This window comes from Hemitrygon akajei, chromosome 10 (assembly GCF_048418815.1).
Source record: "Hemitrygon akajei chromosome 10, sHemAka1.3, whole genome shotgun sequence".
Classification (NCBI taxonomy): domain Eukaryota; kingdom Metazoa; phylum Chordata; class Chondrichthyes; order Myliobatiformes; family Dasyatidae; genus Hemitrygon; species Hemitrygon akajei.
In genome coordinates this window covers 169,859,763-169,880,843 of record NC_133133.1, presented here as the reverse complement: position 1 = coordinate 169,880,843, position 21,081 = coordinate 169,859,763, and the positions used below count along the sequence as shown (strand labels likewise).

The following is a 21,081-nucleotide window of genomic DNA, read 5'->3' as shown; positions in this document are numbered from 1 at the left end:
GAAAAAGCAGAACTAAAGTGAGAAAGGCATTGTTCATACAAAATGGTCTTCTGGGGCAGTACATTCTTGAATTCACGCATAGCACATTTCGTAAAGAGCACTCGTCAAGCATAATTACTAACTAATTGTAAAGGGACAATTTGCCAACTAAACACTAAAAATGTCAAACCTTTAATGATTTATTGCAATTGTCACCCACTCTTTTAGACTTTGCAAAATATTTATTATTTCCTTAAAGGACATCCTGCCCACATATTGTTTATAAATGTTTCAACTATTAAAATTTACATGACTACGATTGTTAGCAATGAAACCTACATACTACCAGTTTATATCTTGTGTGGTTGAATAAATTCAAATGCATCCAACAAATAAATACAGCATAATGTGTTTGCTTATGCGTAGACTCCAGTATATTGTATTTAAAATCAAATTGATTCTGGTAAATGTTATGCTGGTCTTGAACGTTATTGAAACTAATTCCGCTTTACCAAATTCATGTAAGATATTATGCCTGTCACCTACACAAAATCTACTAAAGGCAATTCATACTGTTCTTAAAGAAGCAGCAAAGAGTGACATAATTTGGCTGAAGTGAATCTGGCAGAGTGGTGGTATAAAATTGAAAAACAGAGCGTAGTTTTGTTGGACAGAACATGGATATTTCTGGAAAATAAGTCTCAAACTTTTTTTCATTTTCTAGACGACTGGATGCGAATCATATCTCCGTTGTGCCACCGAACTGTTTCAACGGGCTGGTTTCACTTAGGCACCTTTGGCTGGATGACAATGCTCTGACAGATATTCCAGTTAAAGCCCTGAGCACTTTACCTTGCCTACAAGCCATGACCTTGGCATTGAACAGAATTACTCATATCCCAGACTATGCATTTAGGAACCTTTCCAGTTTGGTAGTTCTGTAAGTAATTTTACTTTATTTCACTTTTGACAATTCACAATGAGAAGACCTTGTAAAAATATTTTCTGCACAGATGTGCTAATCTTTTACTTCAGTCAATAAACTGCGGTTTTTCTCAATTTGCAGTTCAATAAGAAGTCATTTGACGTGTCACACAGACAAAATAAACAGTTCAAATGAAAGTAGGTCTATTCATTAGGACATTAAAATTGTCTTGGTTCTACACTGAATATGCGTCAAAGCAGGTTTAACGTAGCTTACCTCAGAAATGTTAATGCAAAATGTTTTGTTAATGTTACATTCAATATAAGACCATAAGACATAGGAGAAGAACTAGGACATTTGGGCCTATCGCGTCTGCTCCACCATTTAATCATGGCTGATCCATTTTTCCTCTCAGCCCCAATCTCCTGCCTTCCCCCCCCCCCCCCCCCCATGTCCTTTCATGCCCTGACTAATCTAGGATCTATCATCCTCTGCTTTAAATCCTCCACAGCCACCAGTGGCAATGAATTCCACAGATTCAGCACCCTCTGACTAAAGAAACTCCTCCTCATATGATCATGGCTAATCAGCCCCAATTCACCATAGCGCTGAATTCCCTCAATTTTTCAATTATTATCTATCTCTGGGGCAGAGATTCACAGTTGAAGTATTCTATCAAGGAAATGTGAAGCATGAATGACAACAGAATATGTGAAATTCAGCTCACTGCCTGAAGTTGTTTGAATTTTTTTTCCCGTATGCAGGAGCAGTGTGTGGTTAAGTGTCTTGCTCAAGGACACACACCCTGCCTCGGCTGAGGCTCGAACTAATGACCTGCAGATCACTAATCCAAAGCCTTAACCACTTGGCCACATGCCACACACAATAGTAGGAAAAGAAGTTGCTCTTCAGTTTTGTAAAACCTTCTTACTGATTTAACTCACCTTTCATGCTTAAATTGTTTGTCAGTAATGGGATTCTCTTGTTAATCTGTGCCGGTGCCTATACCAAAGATCTCACTCATTACAGTTACTTCTCCATTTTTGATTTGCACTAGAAAATTAACTACAAAATAATTTAACTTCCTATTGCTGCTACTCAATTGAACACAATGTACGTTATCCATCGTCAGGGACCCCCACCACCCAGGACATGCTCTCTTCTCGTTTCTGCCATCAGGAAGAAGGTACAGGAGCCTCAGGACTCCTGTAGGTACAGGACTCATACCAACTGCTCAGGAACCCCTCAATCATCAGGCTTTTGATCCAAGGGGATAACATCATTCAACTTTGCTTTTGCCCCATTATTGACAAGTTCCCAAAACCTTTGGACTCACTTTGAAGGACTCTTCATTTCATGTTAACCATATAACCATATAACAATTACAGCATGGAAACAGGCCATCCTGGCCCTTCTAGTCTGTGCCAAAAGCTTACTCTCACCTAGTCCCACCGACCTGCACTCAGCCCATAACCCTCCATTCCTTTCCTGTCCATATACCTATCCAATTTTACTTTAAATTACAATATCGAACCTGCCTCTACCACTTCTACTGGAAGCTCATTCCACACAGCTACCACACTCTGAGTAAAGAAATTCCCCCTCATGTTACCCTTAAACTTTTGCCCCCTAACTCTCAACTCATGTCCTCTTGTTTGAATCTCCCCTACTCTCAATGGAAAAAGCCTATCCATGTCAACTCTATCTATCACCCTCATAATTTTAAATACCTCTATCAAGTCCTCCCTCAACCTTCTATGCTCCAAAGAATAAAGACCTAACTTGTTCAACCTTTCTCTGTAACTTAGGTGCTGAAACCCAGGTAACATTCATAGCATTTGTAAATCTCCTCTGTACTCTCTCTATTTTGTTGACATCTTTCCTATAATTCGGTGACCAGAACTGTACACAATACTCCAAATTTGGCCTCACCAATGCCTTGTACAATTTTAACATTACATCCCAACTCCTATACTCAATGCTCTGATTTATAAAGGCCAACATGCCAAAAGCTTTCTTCACCACCCTATCCACATGAGATTCCACCTTCAGGGAACTATGCACTATTATTCCTAGATCACTCTGTTGTACTGCATTCTTCAATGCCCTACCATTTACCATGTATGTCCTATTTTGATTATTCCTACCAAAACATAGTACCTCACACTTATCAGCATTAAACTCCATCTGCCATCTTTCAGCCCACTCTTCTAACTGGCCTAAATCTCTCTGCAAGCTTTGAAAATCTACTTCATTATCCACAAAGCCACCTATCTTAGTATCATCTGCATTCTTACTAATCCAATTTATCACCCCATCATCCAGATCTGGATATTTTCTGGATATGTTCTGTTTATTTGTTTATTATTCTTATTTCTTTCTTTTTGTATTTGCACAATTTGTTGTCTACTGCACTCTGGGTTGAATGCCCAAGTTGTATGGTCTTTCGTTAATTCTTTTATGGCTATTATTCTATAGATTTATTGAGTATGCCTGCAAGAAAATGAATCTCAGGGTTGTATATGGTGCTGTATCAGTTCTTTGATAATAAATTTACCTTGAACTTTGAAAGTGCGAAGGCTCAAATCAGGAGTACAATGGAATAACTGCATTTGTAAAAAATAAGGAGAAAGTTAAGATAAATATCCACAACAGTTTAAACATTGTTTGGAATGAAACCCTTTTGCCGTTTGATTTAACCTCAGCTTTAAGCCCATAATGTCTGATGTGAATTTTCAGACATATTTCAAAAGGATTGGAATTTAATACCATAATTTAACACCAAAACAAATGTGAACCTGAGCTACTGTATAAATGTAGGGAGTGTCATTACAAACTCCATTTTCTTGACCTGGAGCAATGATTTAACATAAACCCCAGCATTATTTTCTTACTGTTTAAAACTGATTTTGAGCATACATCTCCTAGTGTAGTAGTTACTGTTTATATTCCAACGAGTAGCCTATGTATGACCTGCATGAAGTGAGTGAAAAGAATGAGTGAGGTACAGGGTTCTTTTGATACAACCAGGGAAAAGTTGGCGTAAGCCTGCTGTGTGCATTGTCTTTTCGTGACTGTGCAGTTAATATTACCCTACAGGCATCTCCACAACAATCAGATTCACACCCTGGGAAAGAAATGCTTTGATGGTCTTCACAGCCTAGAAACATTGTAAGTTGACCTCTGATTTTTTTTTTGTTATTCTCCTTGAGTTTTTCAGTGTTTTAAACCAAAATTCAAAGAAAAGATTCCAAGATTAAAGCATTTTTAAGTATAGTGAGAAAATACAGCCAATTTATTTCTAATTCTTTTGTTCTGTCATGTAAAAACATACTTCATACTTCAGCAATAATGGAAAATTCACAAGAGCTACATGATATGTAAGCCTATCAAATTCAGGACGTATGCAAGTGGCATCAGTTTTGCACAACATTCTGTTTGGGTTGCCTACCTAGTTCTCCATTGCTAACTAAGAAAACATAAAACTATTTGCCTACTCTGACAGGACAGTTTGATTGTTATCTAAGACCAATGCTTCAGATGTTTGGGCTAATCAGGAAGCAGGAACTATGGAACTTTTGGTGTTTTGACTTCATTCTTTGATTTGGAAACTATTCCACAAACTTAATTAAAAGCAGCCTTCATTCACTTGATACCCAACTCGGTCTCCTTGGGCTGAAATCCCAGAGACCTGAGGATGAAAACCAGGTCTAGTCTAGACCAGGAGAGATCAGAAATCAAGGACCTGGTGGTTAAGTGCCTCCAAGAGAGCCACAACCTTGTTGTGGTTTGGAGGCTTGCATGCCTCAATGACCCAGAGAGCTACATTAGCTGAAGTTAGGGCTTCCTTTATATGTCTCTTGGTTGGGTGACCAATGCCAAACAGGTCAAAGAGTAGAGATCAGACTAAGAGTGGTGCACCTGGACCTCCAGGTTTTTGGATTCAGCTCAGGGCTAACAACCCTGACAGGTGAAACAAATTGTTACGGAGACAGCAAGGAAGAATCCTTCTACATCTGAGTGTGACGGTATTCCTGAGTCTCCACCTGGGATTTGTATGACTAACAGTAGTGAAAACAGTGAGGAAGCTACTGACATGATGAGGGAAGGCCAGAACACCATCAGAGATGGAGAACCTTCATTGCTGTCCTAAATGCCAGTGGTGCAATGGGCAGGAAGTAAGTGAGCAGTGTCAATTGGCACCATGTGTAAGGGCATTAGACATTGTACCTCCAGTATCTTCAACATTGCTTATCCTTCAATCATCATAATTAATTATTGGTTATTGTGATATTTCTGCCTGTGGAATCTTGCTGTGCATAGATTAATTAGCCCTCATTACCTTAATGATTCCAGATCCTTAGTACTTCGTTGAGAACCGTTTGCAATAACCTAAATGGGAGATAAAGGACATTGTGGAAGTACAATTCTTTCCTTTAAGACCATAAGATATAGGAGCAGAATTAGACCATTTGGCTCATCGAGTCTGCTCCGCTATCTCATCGTGGCTGATTGATTTTCCCTCTCAGCCCCAATCTCCTGCCTTCTCCCCGTAACCCTTCATGCCCTGACTAATCAAGAATCTATCAACCTCTGCCTTAAATACATCCACAGTGAATTCCACAGATTCACCGCTCTCTATCTAAAGAAATTCCTCCTCATCACTGTTCTGAAAGGACTCCCCTCTTTTCTCTGGTGTTCTCTCGTCTTAGACTCTCCCACCATAGGAAACATCCATTATACATCATTAGATAGGTTTCAATGAGATCACCTCTTATTCTTCTGAATTCCAGTGAGAAGAGGCCCAGAGCCATCAAAGACTCCTCATATGACCAGGCTTTCAATCCCAGAATCATTTTCATGAACCTCCTTTGAACATTCTCCAATGTCAGCACATCCTTCCTTAGGTAAGGGGCCAAAAACTATTTCTTCATATTTCTTTATGACACAGAAAGAGCTTATTTGGCCCATCAGGTTTATAGAAGATTTCAGAGCAATCTTATTATTCTGATTCCCCCACTTATTTCCCAGTAATCTATTCTCGGTCACATTCCCATTAGCTCCCCACCTCTCTACACTAGGTGCATTTTACAGTGGCCAGTTAACTTACCAATCAGTACATCTTTGGGATGTGGCAGGAAAACAGAGCCCCTGCAATATTTCAGGCTGTAGCAAGTCCTGGTTATACGACCACTGATGCCAGGCAGACAATCTCTGAAGTGTATTGACAATGGCTGAGGTTGCCCATCTTGGAAAGACACTGACCAGAAGAAGGCAATAGAAAACCACTTCTGCAGAAAAATTTGCCAAGAACAATCATGGTCCTGGAAAGACCACAATCACCCACATCATACAACACATAATGATCAAATGGTAACTTCACCTGATGGTGGAGATGGGGGCCTCAGTTTAATGTGCCATTCAATAGATGGCACCTACCTGAAAGCCAGCCCCTCAATACAGGAAGACAGTGAGAGCCTAAATTACTGTGCTTTAATCTCTGGAGTGGAAGCTAAAGCCCCAACCTCGGGCTCAAAGGCAGAAGTACAAGTTAGGCCACAGCTGAACCTTTTGTAAGGCATTGTGTGTACAACTTTTTACCAGAATGAGTCAAATCAAAAGGGCATCTCTGTATGTAAGTCTGTGCGCCAATGAATAAATTAATTCAGTTTTATACGTGTGGGAACTGAATCACAAAAACATAGTTGAGGGACCACCAGTGCTGTACTGGCTTAGTGGAGAATGAAACCAAATGGCTTCAATTCAAATCAAATGGTTCATTTTCATATCGCAGAATTTATATAGTATACAACCTGGAATTCTCAGTCTTCACATCCATGAAACAAAAGACCCCAAGGAATGAATGACAGAAAGATCAGAACCTCAATGTGCCCTCTCCCCACCTCCCGTGCACAATCAGCAGCAGAAACATCAATTTCCCCCTCCCCCGTGTTACTGCCCGTTACGCCGCTGAAGTTTACGGCAGCAGTGACGGTCCTCCATCTCTGGCGGTGTTCAGGCCTCCTCCATCGTGCCAGTAGCTTCCCCTCGGTTTTCACTACCATCAGTCATGCAAGTCCCAGGTGGAGACTCAGGAATACCGTCGCACTCAGATGTAGAAGGATTCTTCACTGCTGTTTCCGTAACAATTTTGTTTTGACCAGTCAGGATTGTTAACCCTACGCTTGAACTCCCAGACATGGTGGATTGCTGGACCACTCTTCGTCTATCATCTGCCTTTTGCCCTGTTTGGCATGGGCGACCTTACCAAGAGCTAAAGCCTAAAGCCTTGACTCCAGCCAACATAGCTCTCCCGGGCATTGAGGCACACAAACCTCCAAACCACAACAAAGTTGTGGTCTTCTCCCCCTCCCCCTTGCACCAGTAAAAGCACTGAGCCCCCACCATGCTAGCAATAGCAAAAAGCCCCCAGAGACCCTGATCTCAAGTCCATCAAAAACTATGGCCCAGATAGGCTCTCCCTCGACAGCAAGGGAAAGAGACTGCTCCAATTACAGTGAGAGCAGGAGACCAGCAACTTGCTGTTCCAAAGTTACAATTTCTTGCGTCGCTTCTCCAAGCCCCCCAATTCGAGGACTGACCAGCATTTCAACAGAACGTTTCAAGGACCACACTACAAATGCGAGAAGTTACTTGACAGCTTGCTACTGACTGTAGGTTTTAAAGGTTATTGGAAAGAAAGAAAGAAAGATTAGATAGGCTTTATTTGTCACATGTACATTGAAACACGCACTGAAATGTGACCGTTACGACACATCAATGAGGATTGGACTGGGAAGCTTGCAAGTTTAACCATGCTTCCGGTGCCAATGTAGCATGCCCACAACCACTAATTCCAACCATATGTCTTTGGAATATAGGAGGAAGCTGTTGTGTTTGGAGTAGATCCATATGGTCACGGGGAGAATGCACAGACTCCTTACAGACAGTGGTGGGAGTTTAACCCCAGTTGGTGATTACTGCTGCTGTAATCATTGGGAGTGGCATGGTAGTGTAGTGGTTAACACAATGCTTTACAGTACCAGTGATCCGGGTTCAATTTCCACCGCTGCCTGTAAGGAGTTTGGACATTCCTCCCCGTGACCGCGTGGGTTTCCTCTGGCTGCTCCGGTTTGCTCCCACAGTCCAAAGACGTACCGGTTGGTAGGTTAATTGGTCATTGTAAATTGTCCCGTGATTAGTCTAGGGTTAAATCAGGGGACTGCAGGGCAGCACAGCTCAAAGGGCCGAAAGGGTTATTCTGTGTTGTATTTCAATAAATAATGTTCCTCATAGGGTAAGCCTTAATAATAATAAGAATAATTATCCAGAATAATTACTCCAGAATAATTTTTGTGAACCTCTTTTGAACCTTCTCCAGTCTAAGCATATCCTTTCTTAGATAAGGGGCTGAAAACTGCTCACAGTACTCCAAGTGAGGTTTCACCAGTGAGGTGCATTTGGAAGAGGTGTCTACTGTGTATTTCATATTTCATTAATCTTTGACTTCTATTGTAAATATATTGTTTGATTAAGTATTCTTTGTTGCGTGCATAATTCATTATGGGTTATATATTTATATATACAAGTATATGAATGGCAAACGTCATCATGTCTCCGCGTCACAAGTGCGCACCTCTCAAAGTAAAAATGAAGCGTACATGAGTTATCCCTGGCCCCGTGTTTTATTTTGATTAGTTTTATGTTTGGAATTACTTAGCAGTGTCTGCCAGTGCCTCAGGCACCAGCCTTCATCACAGGCCTCTGGCTGCTAAGGAGCTCAGCATCATTGCTTGGCCACCCATACTGTGTGGGTCCATCGTGTAATTTCCTGCTTACTGACATGTGCACGGATTTATTAGTGGCATGAGGACTTGCAGCAACCCGAACAGTAGGTAACAAACCACCAAACGACTAGAACATAAAAGCAAGGCTGTAATGTTGAAGCTTAATAAAGCACTGGTGAGGCCTCACTTGGGATATTTTGAGCAGTTTTGCAAAAGTCTAATATACATCATCATCATTATGTGTTGTGTCATATGACGGAGGTCTTTCCATGTCCAGGATTGTCCTTGACAAACATTTCTACAGAAGTCATTCACCATTGACTTCTTCTGGGCAGTGTCTTTACAAGACGGGTGACCCCAGCCATGATCAATACTCTTCAGAGATTGTCTGCCTGGCGTCAGTGGTCACATAACCAGGACTGCGAGATATGCACCAGCTGCTCATACGACCATCCGCCTCCTGTACTCAGGGCTTCACATGACTCTGATTGGGGGGCTAATCAGGTGCTACACCTTACATAAGAAACATAAGAAATAGGAGCAGGAGTAAACCATCTGGTCCATTGAGCTTGCCCCGCCAGTCAATAAGATCTGTCCGTAAACTTAGCTCCATCTACCTGCCTTTTTCCCATAACCCTTAATTCCCCTACTATGTAAAAATCTATCTAATTGTATCTTAAATATATTTAGTGAAGAAACCTCAACTGCTTCCCTGGGCAGAGAATTTCACAGATTCACCACTCTCAGGGAAAGACAGTTTCTCCTCATCTCCATCCTAAATCTTCTCCCCTGAATCTTGAGGCAATGTCCCCTAGTTCTACTCTCAACTACCAATGGAAACAACTTTCTTACTTCTATCTTATCTATCTATCCCTTTCAAAATGTTGTATGTTTCTGTAAGATCCCCTCTCATTCTTCTGAATTCCAGAGAGTACAGTCCCAGGCGACTCAATCTCTCCTCATAAGTTAACCCATTCATCTCTGGAATCAACCTGGTGAACTTCCTCTGCACTGCTTCCAAAGCCAGTATATCCTTCCTCAACTATGAAAACCAGAACTGCACACAGCACTCCAGGTGCGGCCTCACCAGACAACTCCCACCAATGATTTTTTTCCCTTTACTATTATTAATTTCTACCCAAATACACTCAACATTCTGCTCTGTAGATCTTATATCGTCTCTCACAATCATCCTGATCTCATCCTTAATTAAGAGCACCACCCCACCTCATTTGCCTTCCTGCCTATCTTTCCAAATTATCTTATACCCTTGGATATTTAATTTCCAGTCATCTCCACCTTGCAACCCGGTTTCTGCAATGGCCACTAAATCAGATGCCTTGGTACTGATCTGTGCCACAAGTTCACTAACCTTGTTTCTAACACTACAGGCATTTAGATAAAGTGCCCTTATTCTCATTGTCCTTTTAGAACCTAGTGACCTATGTGATTTTTGCTTTTTACTTTTATGCAATCTACTCTTACTTTTTTCTTCACCAACTCTAGCTTTTGTCATCACTCCCCTTTTCTTTTCTGTGTGGGTTCCCATCCCCCTGCCATAGTATTTTAAAACCTCCCTAACAGCACTAGCAAACTATCTTCCTAGGACATTGATCCCGGCCCTGCCCAGATGTAGACCGTCCGGATGGTACTGGTCCCACCTCCCACAGAAGTGGCTCCAATGCCCCAAGTATCTGAAACCCTCCCTCCTGCACCACCGCTCAAGCCACATGCTCAATCTAGCTATCCTGCTATTCCTACTCTGGTTAGCACGTGGCACCGGTAATAATCCTGAGGTTATTACCTTTGAGGTCCTACTCTTTAATTTATCTCTTTGCTCCCTAAATTCAGCTTGTAGGACCTCATCCCGCTTTCTTCCTATATTGTTAGTACCTACATGCACCACGACAGCTGGCTGCTCACCCTCCCCTTTCAGAATGCCCTGCAGCCTCTCCGAGACATCTCTGACCCTTGCACCCGGGAGGCAACACACCACACGGGAGTCCCGTTTGCAGCCACAGAAGCTCCTGTCTATTCCCCTCACCATGGAATCCCCTCCCACAACAGCTCCGCCACTCCTTTCTCTTTTTCAAGCGCAGCAGAGCCACCCACGGGTGACCTGCACGCTAGCAGAGGGAAGGAGTGCTTTTCTACTCCTTTGGTAGAGACGTACAGTATCTCTGCCCTGCCACCTGAAAAAAATCCAATAGATATACAAAAAGAATCTATATAAATCTATCATCATTTTAATTTATTCATTTATTCTATTGGATTAAAAATGCATATGCTTGTAATAATGTCACAAAAAGTGGAGCTATAATGAAATGCCTCAACATCAGTAGCTTGACTATCTTAGATTCATGTGAAATTTAACAAAATTCATTCTGATTACATCTACAAATAGCTTTTTTCATTCATTTCCTGATACAGAGACCTGAACTATAACAATCTGGATGAATTTCCTATTGCCATGAAGGTTTTGGCCAATCTCAAAGAATTGTAAGTAGTCATTGCTTTTGATCATTGCAACTCAGCTAGTTGTGGTCTTACAACTAAAGTATAGCTAGCTGAGTGTATGTGACAATCTGGAACATAATCAACCAGACTTTTTCTTCACTAGGTAAGGGTACCACCCCCACACACAAGTTTTCCAGGGCAGGGGGCAGGCAGTAGGAAAAAGAGCTTCAAGTGGGGCTTCCATCCATTGAAGGTTGTTGTTTCAACCCACTGTGGCCCGTCTCTCAGATCTTGGCACTCTTACCTTTGTGCTCATTTGCAATATTGCAAAACAACGCAACAAACTGGTTCTGCTGCTATGGCTAGTATTTACCTGACTCCAGTCTGGGAAATAACCAAATCAGAAGCTATGATTTGTATCATATCAGTAACTATGATGTTGTTGGGATAACGGAGACATGGCTGCAGGGAGATCAGACCTGGGAAATGAATGTACAAGGGTATACGTGCTATCGTAGGGACAGAAATGTGGGCAGAGTGGGTGGGTGACCCTGTTGGTGAGGAATGAGATTCAGTCCTTTGCAAGGGGGACATAGGGTCAGGAGAAGTAGAGTGTGTGTGGATAGAACTGAGGAACAGTAAGGGCAAAAGAACCCAAATGGGTGTTGTCTACAGGCCACCAAACAGTAGCATGGATATTGGGTGCAAGTTGAATAGGGAGTTAACATTGGCATGTGGCAAAGGTAATGTCGCAGTAGTTATGGGGGATTTCAACATGCAGGTGAACTGGGAGAATCAGGTTGGTGCTGGACCACAGGATAGGGAGTTTGTAGAGTGCCTATGGGATGCATTCTTGGAACAACTTGTACGAGAGCCGACCAGGGACAAGACTATTCTGGATTTAGTGTTATGTAATGAACAGGATTTGATAAGCGATCTTGCAGTAAAGGAGCCATTAGGAGGTAGTGATCACAATATGATAAGCTTTTATCTGCAATTTGAGAAGGATAAGGGCAGCTCGGAGGTGTCAGTGTTGCAGCTGAACAGGGGAAACTATGGAGCCATGAGGGAGGAGCTGGCCAAAGTTGACTGGACGGATAGCCTAGCAGAAAAGACAGTGGAACAGCAATGGCAGGTATTCTTGGGAATAATGCACAAGGTGCAAAATCAGTTCATCCCCCAGAGAAGGAAGGATTCAAAGGGGGGAAAGGGGCCTCAGTGGTTGACAAAGGAAGTCAGAGACTGCATAGCATTAAAAAAAAAGGAAATATGACAGAGCTAAGGTGAGTGGGAGGGCAGATGATTGGGAAGTTTTTAAGGAACAACAGAACTTAACTAAAAAGACAATACGGGGAGAAAAAATGAGGTACAAACGCAAGCTAGCCAGGAATATAAAGAAAGATAGCAAAAGCTTTTTTAGGTATGTGAAGACAAAGAAGATAGTTAAGAACAATGTTGGGCCCTTGAAGAATGAATTGGGTGAAATTGTTATGGGAAACAGAGAAATGGCAGAAGAATTTAATGAGTACTTTAGATCTGTTTTCACTAAGGAAGACACAAGCAATCTCCCAGATGTATGGATGGGCCAAGGACATAGGGTAACAGAGGAAATGAAACAGATTGACATTCGGAAGGAAACGGTGATGAGAAGACTGATGGGACTGAAGGCGGACAAATCCCCAGGTCCAGATGGTCTGCACCCTAGGGTACTAAAGGAGGTGGCCCTGGAAATCGCGGATGCATTGGTAATCATTTTCCAATGTTCCTTAGATTCAGGATCAATTCCTGAGAATTGGAGAATGGCTAATGTTATCCCACTTTTTAAGAAAGGAGGGAGGGAGAAAACAGAGAACTATCGACCTGTCAGCCTGACATCAGTGGTGGGAAAGATGCTAGAGTCCATTATTAAGGATGAAATAGTGGCATATCTAGATAGCAGTGATAGGATTGGGCCGAGCCAGCATGGATTTACCAAGGGTAAATCATGCTTGACTAATCTGTTGGAGTTTTTCGAGGATGTAACCAGGAAGTTAGACGGGGGAGATCCAGTGGATGTAGTGTACCTCGATTTTCAGAAGGCATTTGATAAGTCCCACATAGAAGATTGGTGGGTAAAATCAAAGCTCAGGGCATCGGGGGGAAAGCATTGACATGGATAGAAAACTGGTTGGCAGATAGAAAGCAAAGGGTAGCGGTGAATGGGTGTTTCTTGGAATGGCAGGTGGTGACTAGTGGGGTGACACAGGGCTCGGTATTGGGACCACAGCTGTTTACCATTTACGTTAACGATTTAGATGAAGGCATAGAAAATAACATCAGCAAATTTGCTGATGATACTAAGGTGGGTGGCAGTGTGACATGTGATGAGGATGTTAGGAGAATTCAGGGTGACTTGGATAGGCTGGGTGAGTGGGCAGATACTTGGCAGATGGCATTTAATGTGAATAAGTGTGAGGTTATCCACTTTGGGAGTAAGAACAGGAAGGCAGATTATTATCTGAACAGTATAGAGTTGGGTAAGGGAGTAATACAAAGAGATCTCGGAGTCCTTGTTCATCAGTCACTGAAGGTGAATGAGCAAGTGCAGCAGGCAGTGAAGAAGGCTAATGGGATGTTGGCCTTTATTACAAAGGGAATTGAGAACAAGAGCAAGGAAATCCTCTTGCATTTGTACAGGGCCCTGGTGAGACCACACCTGGAGTATTGTGTACAGTTTTGGTCTCCAGGGTTAAGGAAGGACATCCTGGCTGTAGAGGAAGTGCAGCGTAGATTCACAAGGTTAATTCCTGGGATGTCTGGACTGTCTTACGCAGAGAGGTTAGAGAGACTGGGCTTGTACACGCTGGAATTAAGGAGATTGAGAGGGGATCTGATTGAAACATATAAGATTATTAAGGGATTGGACAATATAGAGGCAGGAAATATGTTCCAGATGCTGGGAGAGTCCAGTACCAGAGGGCATGGTTTGAGAATAAGGGGTGGGTCATTTAGGACAGAGTTAAGGAAAAACTTCTTCTCCCAGAGAGTTGTGGGGGTCTGGAATGCACTGCCTCGGAAGGTAGTGGAGGCCAATTCTCTGGATGCTTTCAAGAAGGAGCTAGATAGGTATCTTATGGATAGGGGAATCAAGGGATATGGGGACAAGGCAGGAACCGGGTATTGATAGGAATTGATCAGCCATGATCTCAAAATGGTGGTGCAGGCTCGAAGGGCCGAATGGTCTACTTCTGCACCTATTGTCTATTGTCTATAGAAGACAAAATAAGCAAATGAGACAAGATTGCTGTAATAATTGTGCCAAAATGAGGCAGTCTCAATGTGGAGGAGCAACACCTCATATTTCATCTGGGTAGCCTCCAACCTGATAGCATGAACATTGATTTCTCCTTCCTGTAAACAAATCCCCACCTTTCGTCTACTCTCCACTCACACGTTGTCAGCTACCTATTACTTAGCCTGAATCCCCTCCATCTTCCCTTTCGCCTAGGTTCCACTCTCCCTTCCTATCAGATTCTTCCCTCTCTAGCCTTTGACCTTTCCCAGCCAGCTGGCTTCATCTATCATCTTCCAGCTAGTCTTCTTCCCTTTCCCCTACCTTTTTATTCTGGCATCTTCCTCTCTCCTTCTTCAGTCCTGAAGAAGGGTCTCGGCCTGAAACGCCGACTGTTTATTCATTTCCTTAGATGCTGCCTGACCTGCTGAGTTCCTCCAACGTTCTGTGTGTGTTGCAGTTTATTCTTTGGTCTGTTACCTTGTCTCTGCAATATTTTGCTGCTCTGACCTTCTGTTGGAAGTGACTGTGAACCATGTGGATTCTAAAACTATCAGTGGAAAGTTCATTGGTAAAAGTTGTACAACTTCCAGCAACTATTAAACAGTGCTTCGCACCAATAAAACCCCAGCGCAGTGAAATCCCAGTGATCTGACATCCTTATCACTTGGATACGTTCAGGATTTGTGGAGTTTACACCTATAATATCCCAATAAATGTGATTTTACATGTTACGTAGCAGAGTAATACATTTTCAAGTAAGTTTAAAAGGAGTGGGATATACACATTCCAGACCATGATCCTGACATAAATGTATCCATGTTCCTTACTCCTGGTGTTCCTGACTCAGCCTGACCCCAGTTGTACTAACCCGTGGACCTCGGGCTCATGGTCCAAATGAATGATACAATCAAATGTCAAACTCTCTGAATCAAAATGAGAATCAGGTTTAAAATCACTGGTATATGTTGAACAATGGAATGATTGATTGTCAGAATATTACTGTCATCAGAAGCGGGATATAACTATTGGGAGGCCTCACCTGAGGTAAGGCATTGACACATCGGGTGGACATGTCTACAGTGGTGCAAGAGAAAGAGTCATGTTGAGCAAAGATCAAGTCCTCTTCACAAAAGGCAAAGGAACATTTGGCTTCAACAAACCTGTGGAGAATGTTCTGGCAAAGCTCCAGATAGCAGCTCTAAAGTCTATTGGCAGAAGCAGGTTGTCCACAGCAGGTCCATGACTTCGGGAGATCAGGGTGATGAAGGGGGGGGGGGGGGGGGGGAAGAAAACTAAGAGAAAGAATGTTTCCAGTTCAAGAAAAAGTTTGAAGGTTTTCCATTTCAAATAGCTTATCATGCAGATCAGTATTATGAGAATTTTGAAACCAGCCCTTTTAACAAAAACAACAAAAATAATTCCATTGTAAGATATAAATGATGAGACTATTTCAATGCCCGTTTTATTGTCCCCTGGGGAACCACACTACACTGGATCCAGAACCCCACCCAGCACCCTGTCCTTCCCAGTCTAGGCGCTCTACAGGTCACTGCTACCACAGCATCATAAAACTTACACACTGCTGCATTGACTGCTCACTTCTGTTCCACTGACGGCAGCAAAGAACTTCAGCTACCTTGCTTCCTACACCCAAGGGATCCTTCACCCACATTCCTTCGCCTTTCCATATCTCTTCTAACATTTGACTGTCCCCTAAAACCCATCTCCCTCCACCTTGGGATGTTTGTTTGTTTGTTTATCTATGTTTCTATTTACTTGTTTATTTGTTTGTATGTTTGGAGATACAGTGTGGAATAGACCCTTTCAGCCCTTCGAGCCTCACCATTCAGCAACCCCCAATAACCCCTGATTTTACCTCTAGCCTAATCACTGGACAGTTTACAATGGCCAATTTTCCTACTAATCAGTACTTCTTTGGACTGTAGATGAAAACCTGAGAACCCAGAGGAAACCCACGCATTCCATGGGGAGGACATACAAACTCCTTATGGTGGACACTGGAATTGAACTCGAACTCCGATGCCCTGAGCTGTAATAATGTCACCCCACCATGCCACCATTGGTCATGGTGTATCTGCTTATGTGAAACTGTAACCTGCTGTTAATGTTGAAGGGGCTCTTTTTATGTCTTGGGTATAGGGATACTCTTCACATCAGAATATCTCAAGATATTTCACACAAGTGAAATGCAGGGTGTACTATTACAAATAGGAAATGTATTTTAAGAGGCCAAGATTCTAACATAAAATTAGCCCTTACTTATCAATCTGCAAATTAATGCCCAATTTTCAAAAGAAAGGTTCAAAATTTTGAGTTTATCTTGACGTAAGTAATGTGTCTGGAAGTCTAGAGTATTTGTATGTGTTCATTATCTTTCAGAGGATTCCACAGCAACAAGATTCAGTCAATCCCTGAACATGCATTCTCCAATAATCCGTCACTTACAACAATGTAAGTTTGCTCACAAGGTTCATTTTTCTAAACTAAGTCTGCGGAATTTGCTGGAATGCAACTTGGCAAAAATCTTAACAGTTTTAATTAGTGTTCACTTCTTTAACAATTACCATTTGATAAAATGTATGCCATATGAGAAGTCAGCTCTTGAAGCATATGATTGCAGTAATGTTCTACATCTGAGCACCTGGCTCACTAACAAATAAAATCATAAGGGAAGGATTCTTAATCTGCATTCACATCTCACTCCCATCATTTTTGGGAATGTTGATGTTTATTCTGTTCTCCAGTTTTGAAATATCTATTTCTTTTACAACAGTCCTTTATATATCTTTGGCTTGTATTCTGATTCATTGCTCATTGTATTACCACTGACTGGTTATTTCATCAAGGCGTTCTGCTTGTATTCCAAAAGCTTTTTTAGTCTGGCTCGCTCACATCTTGGACCTGAAACAAGGTAGTCTTCTCCTGTGCCTCAACTGATACACCCTTTCCCTCCTGCACCAGTCCTATATCTGTGGAGTAATCTTATCCCATTTTCCCCTTCTTCATTGGTGAGTGTGAGACACTGGGAGCCTAGAGATGGCCATCTTAGTGACTGATGTGCTGAACTCCCATAAGTCTTCAGAAAGTGGACAGTTTCCTGCCGCTATAGCAACAGAAATCCGTTGGTTTTACCCTCAAAATCACTCTCTTGGAACCAGTGAACAAAGAGAAATGTATGCCTCCATTGTACTATGTGTTGTCCATGTGATTATGTGAGTTTCTCTCAGAAACCCTGATCTTTATCCATCTTTCAAAGATGTGCTGGCTGTTGGGTTAATTCGCTATGATAAATTGCCCCTAGTGCAGGTGGGAGGACTGTTGGTGAAGATGTAACAGATACAATTTGAAGAAATGGGGTTGATGGGAGTGCTCTGAGAGCTAGCTGAGACGTGATGTGCTAAGTGGCCTCAGTCTCTATCCTTGGGAAACTTGGAAAAGAAAATATCCATGTCAACATGGGCCATGACATTTTGCCACACTTTCTTTCCAACTGTTTGGCCAACCATCCAATGTCTTGCAGAGCAGAACCTAAGTCTCCTGGTCTCAGCTAAATAAAGTCTGTCTTAAACCTACACCTACCTTGGCGTATTTCCCAAGAGCAACCTTCTCTGACATGGACTTGTCTCTCACCTGGTGTCCATTGGATTAATCCCTGCGGCCCTGAGAACTCCCTTTCTTTTTCCTTGGAATTGGAACTGGAATTGGCTTATTATTGTGACATGTACCAAAGTACAGTGAAAAGCTTGTCTTGCATATTGTTCATACAGATCAAATCAATACACAGTCCTTTGAGGTAGTACAAGGTAAATCAATAACAGAATGCAGAAGAAAGTGTAACAGCTAAGGAGAAGGAGCAGTCAGATAGACATTAAGACCACAAGACCTTAAGATGTTGGAGCAGAATTAGGCCATTTGTCCCAATGAGTTGGTTCCACCATTTCACCATGGGTGATCCAGTTCCCTCTCAGCCCCAATCTCCTGCCTTCTCCCCATATCCCTTCATGCTCAATCTAATCAAGGATCTATCAACCTTTGCTTTAAATATACCCAAAGCCTTGGCCTCCACAGCTGCCTGTGGAACAAATTTCACAGGTTCATCACTCTCTGGCTAAAGAAATTTCTCTTCATCTGCATTCTAAAAGGACGCTCCCCTATTCTGAGACTGTATCGTCTGGTCTTAGACTCTCACACCACAGGATACATCCTCTCCACATCCACTCTATCAAGATCTTTCACTATTCAATAGATTTCAATGAGGTCACCCTCATTCTTCTGATTACCAATGAGAAGAGGCCCAGAGCCATCAAATGGTCTTCATATTAAGGTGCAAGATCATAACAAAGTAGATTGTGAGATTAAGAGTGCATCATATAGGACTAGGGAACCATTCCGTAGTCGCCTAACAGCAGGGTAAGGCTGTCGCCGAGCCTGGTGTGAAGTGCTTTTAGGCTTTTAATTCTTCTACCCAATGGGAGAAGGCAGAAGTGAAATGCCTGGTGCATGTGGGTTCAAATGCTCAGAAGCATCTTTGCAGATTACCCCAGTCTCATTCATAGCTAAGATTTTTTTGATGGCTGTATCTTACTGATACCTTTATGTGCTTGCTATCTTGTACGTGCTATGTGTGCTTTGTGCTGTGCGTGACTGTTGGTTCTGTGTTTTGTACCTTGGTCCTGGAGAAACACTGTCTCGTTTGGCTGTATTCATGGGTTTTCATGTATGGTTAAATTATAATTAAAATGGAATTGTTTTGAAGAGAAAGCAAACCGGAAATCCTCCTATAGTATTGCAACTATGTCCAGATGTTGTTTAGCCTAGCGTTTAAAGGAATTAATTTACATCACATACTAGATGTTACACTGACTTGGGATATATAATGAATCTTTAATGCTTTGTACGGTTGTTTTTCACACACATCCAGGTGGTTCTGTTTTCCTGTACAGGGCTAAAGTAGTAAGCACTGAACTAACATCCACATCTCTGTGGAATTTAAATTCAGGAACCTGAACTTATTTAGAATTTTTTAAAAAAAAGTTAGTTCCAGTAACTGGAAATAACTGGATTGACTTTAAAAAACCAACAAGTCCACAGATGTACCGCAGGGACAGAATCATGCCATCCAAATATAGCCTGGTAAAGTGCATTTTCAGACCCTCGGACCAGGAAGAATACAGATGAACAAGAAATGCTAACTGCCAGTGACATCCATATCCTGAATAAATATGAAATAGTACAGCATTGACCTGAACAACAAGGACATCTTATCCTGAGATTGCCAGGTCTTTGCTCTCCTTTGACCTCTTCCAGCTGGGCACGGAGCTGTTGTAACTCAGCTCAGTGTAACGCTGGCTTAACTTCCAAATGCTGGCCTTTCGCAGTGGCTTAAACAAATAATCCAAGCAGTGGCACAAGAGTGAGTAATCAAACGCACTTCTTGTAGCTATCTACCACCACCTCAAACCGACACAGAGATAAACACCCATAGAAACGTAACTTTAAATAAATCCTTCCACTCAACTGTTGAAATATAACAAATGAGAACTAAAATATATATATTAAATCTTTAATAACACACACAAATTGCTGGAGGAACTCAACATGCCAGGCAGCATCAATGGAGAAAAATAAAGAGCCCATGCTTTGAGCCAAGCCTCTTCACTGGGATTGTAAAAAAAGATTACATTTTTAGGACTCTTGGCCCAATTGCTGACACTTAGGTCAAAAGCAAGACCATTCTGAACTTCAATTCTGCACCCAAAGCTTGAAACTCAGCACGTAGATGGGAACAGAGTATGAAAGGCCTGAATGCAGGTTTCAGTTCAGGTGACCACTTGGCTGAGGTACTGATAATTCTCCAGCCTTGTGCAACGATGTTCCGGAGTAGGGGCCCCCAACCCGGGGTACACAGACACCTTGGTTAATGGTAGGGGTCCATGAGATAAAAGAGGTTGGCAACCACAGCTCCAGAGGGAATCAATGAAGGAACTGGAAGAGGAGAGAGATTTGGAGGGAGTTTCCACTAATTTAAAGCAAAAACATATAACCATATAACAATTACAGCATGGAAACAGGCCATCTCGGCCCTTCTAGTCCATGCCGAATGCTTACTCTCACCTAATCCCACTGACCCACACTCAGCCCATAACCCTCCATTCCTTTCCTGTCCATATACCTATCCAATTTTGTTTTAAATGACAATACCGAACCTGCCTCTACCACTTCTACTGGAAGCTCATTCCACACAGCTACCACTCTCTGAGTAAAGAAATTCCCCCTCATTTTACCCTTAAACTTTTGCCCCCTAAGTCTGAACTCATGTCCTCTTATTTGAATCTCCCCTACTCTCAATGGAAAAAGCCTATCCATGTCAACTCTATCTATCCCCCTCATAATTTTAAATACCTCTATCAAGTCCCCCTCAACCTTTTACGCACCAAAGAATAAAGACCTAACTTGTTCAATCTTTCCCTGTAACTTAGGTGCTGAAACCCAGGTAACATTCTAGTAAATCTTCGCTGTACTCTCTCTATTTTGTTAACATTTTACCTATAATTCGGTGACCAGAACTGTACACAATACTCCAAATTCGGCCTTACCAATGCCTTGTACAATTTGAACATTACATCCCAACTCCTATA

The 21,081-nt window shown here is 42.1% G+C and overlaps 1 protein-coding gene across 3 annotated transcripts in view; it reads left to right on the top strand.

The window, feature by feature from the left end:
- Nucleotides 1-21,081, top strand: part of LOC140734940 (leucine-rich repeat-containing G-protein coupled receptor 5-like) — a 176,907-nt gene that overhangs the window by 122,399 nt on the left and 33,427 nt on the right. The window contains exons 5-8 of one of the 3 annotated variants that reach the window (XM_073059662.1): nucleotides 704-919; nucleotides 4,004-4,075; nucleotides 11,122-11,190; nucleotides 16,823-16,894. In XM_073059662.1, the coding sequence (XP_072915763.1) occupies nucleotides 704-919; nucleotides 4,004-4,075; nucleotides 11,122-11,190; nucleotides 16,823-16,894 (429 nt within the window). The remainder of the gene's footprint in view (nucleotides 1-703; nucleotides 920-4,003; nucleotides 4,076-11,121; nucleotides 11,191-16,822; nucleotides 16,895-21,081) is intronic. The other 2 variants (XM_073059664.1, XM_073059663.1) reach the window with 2 other exon arrangements.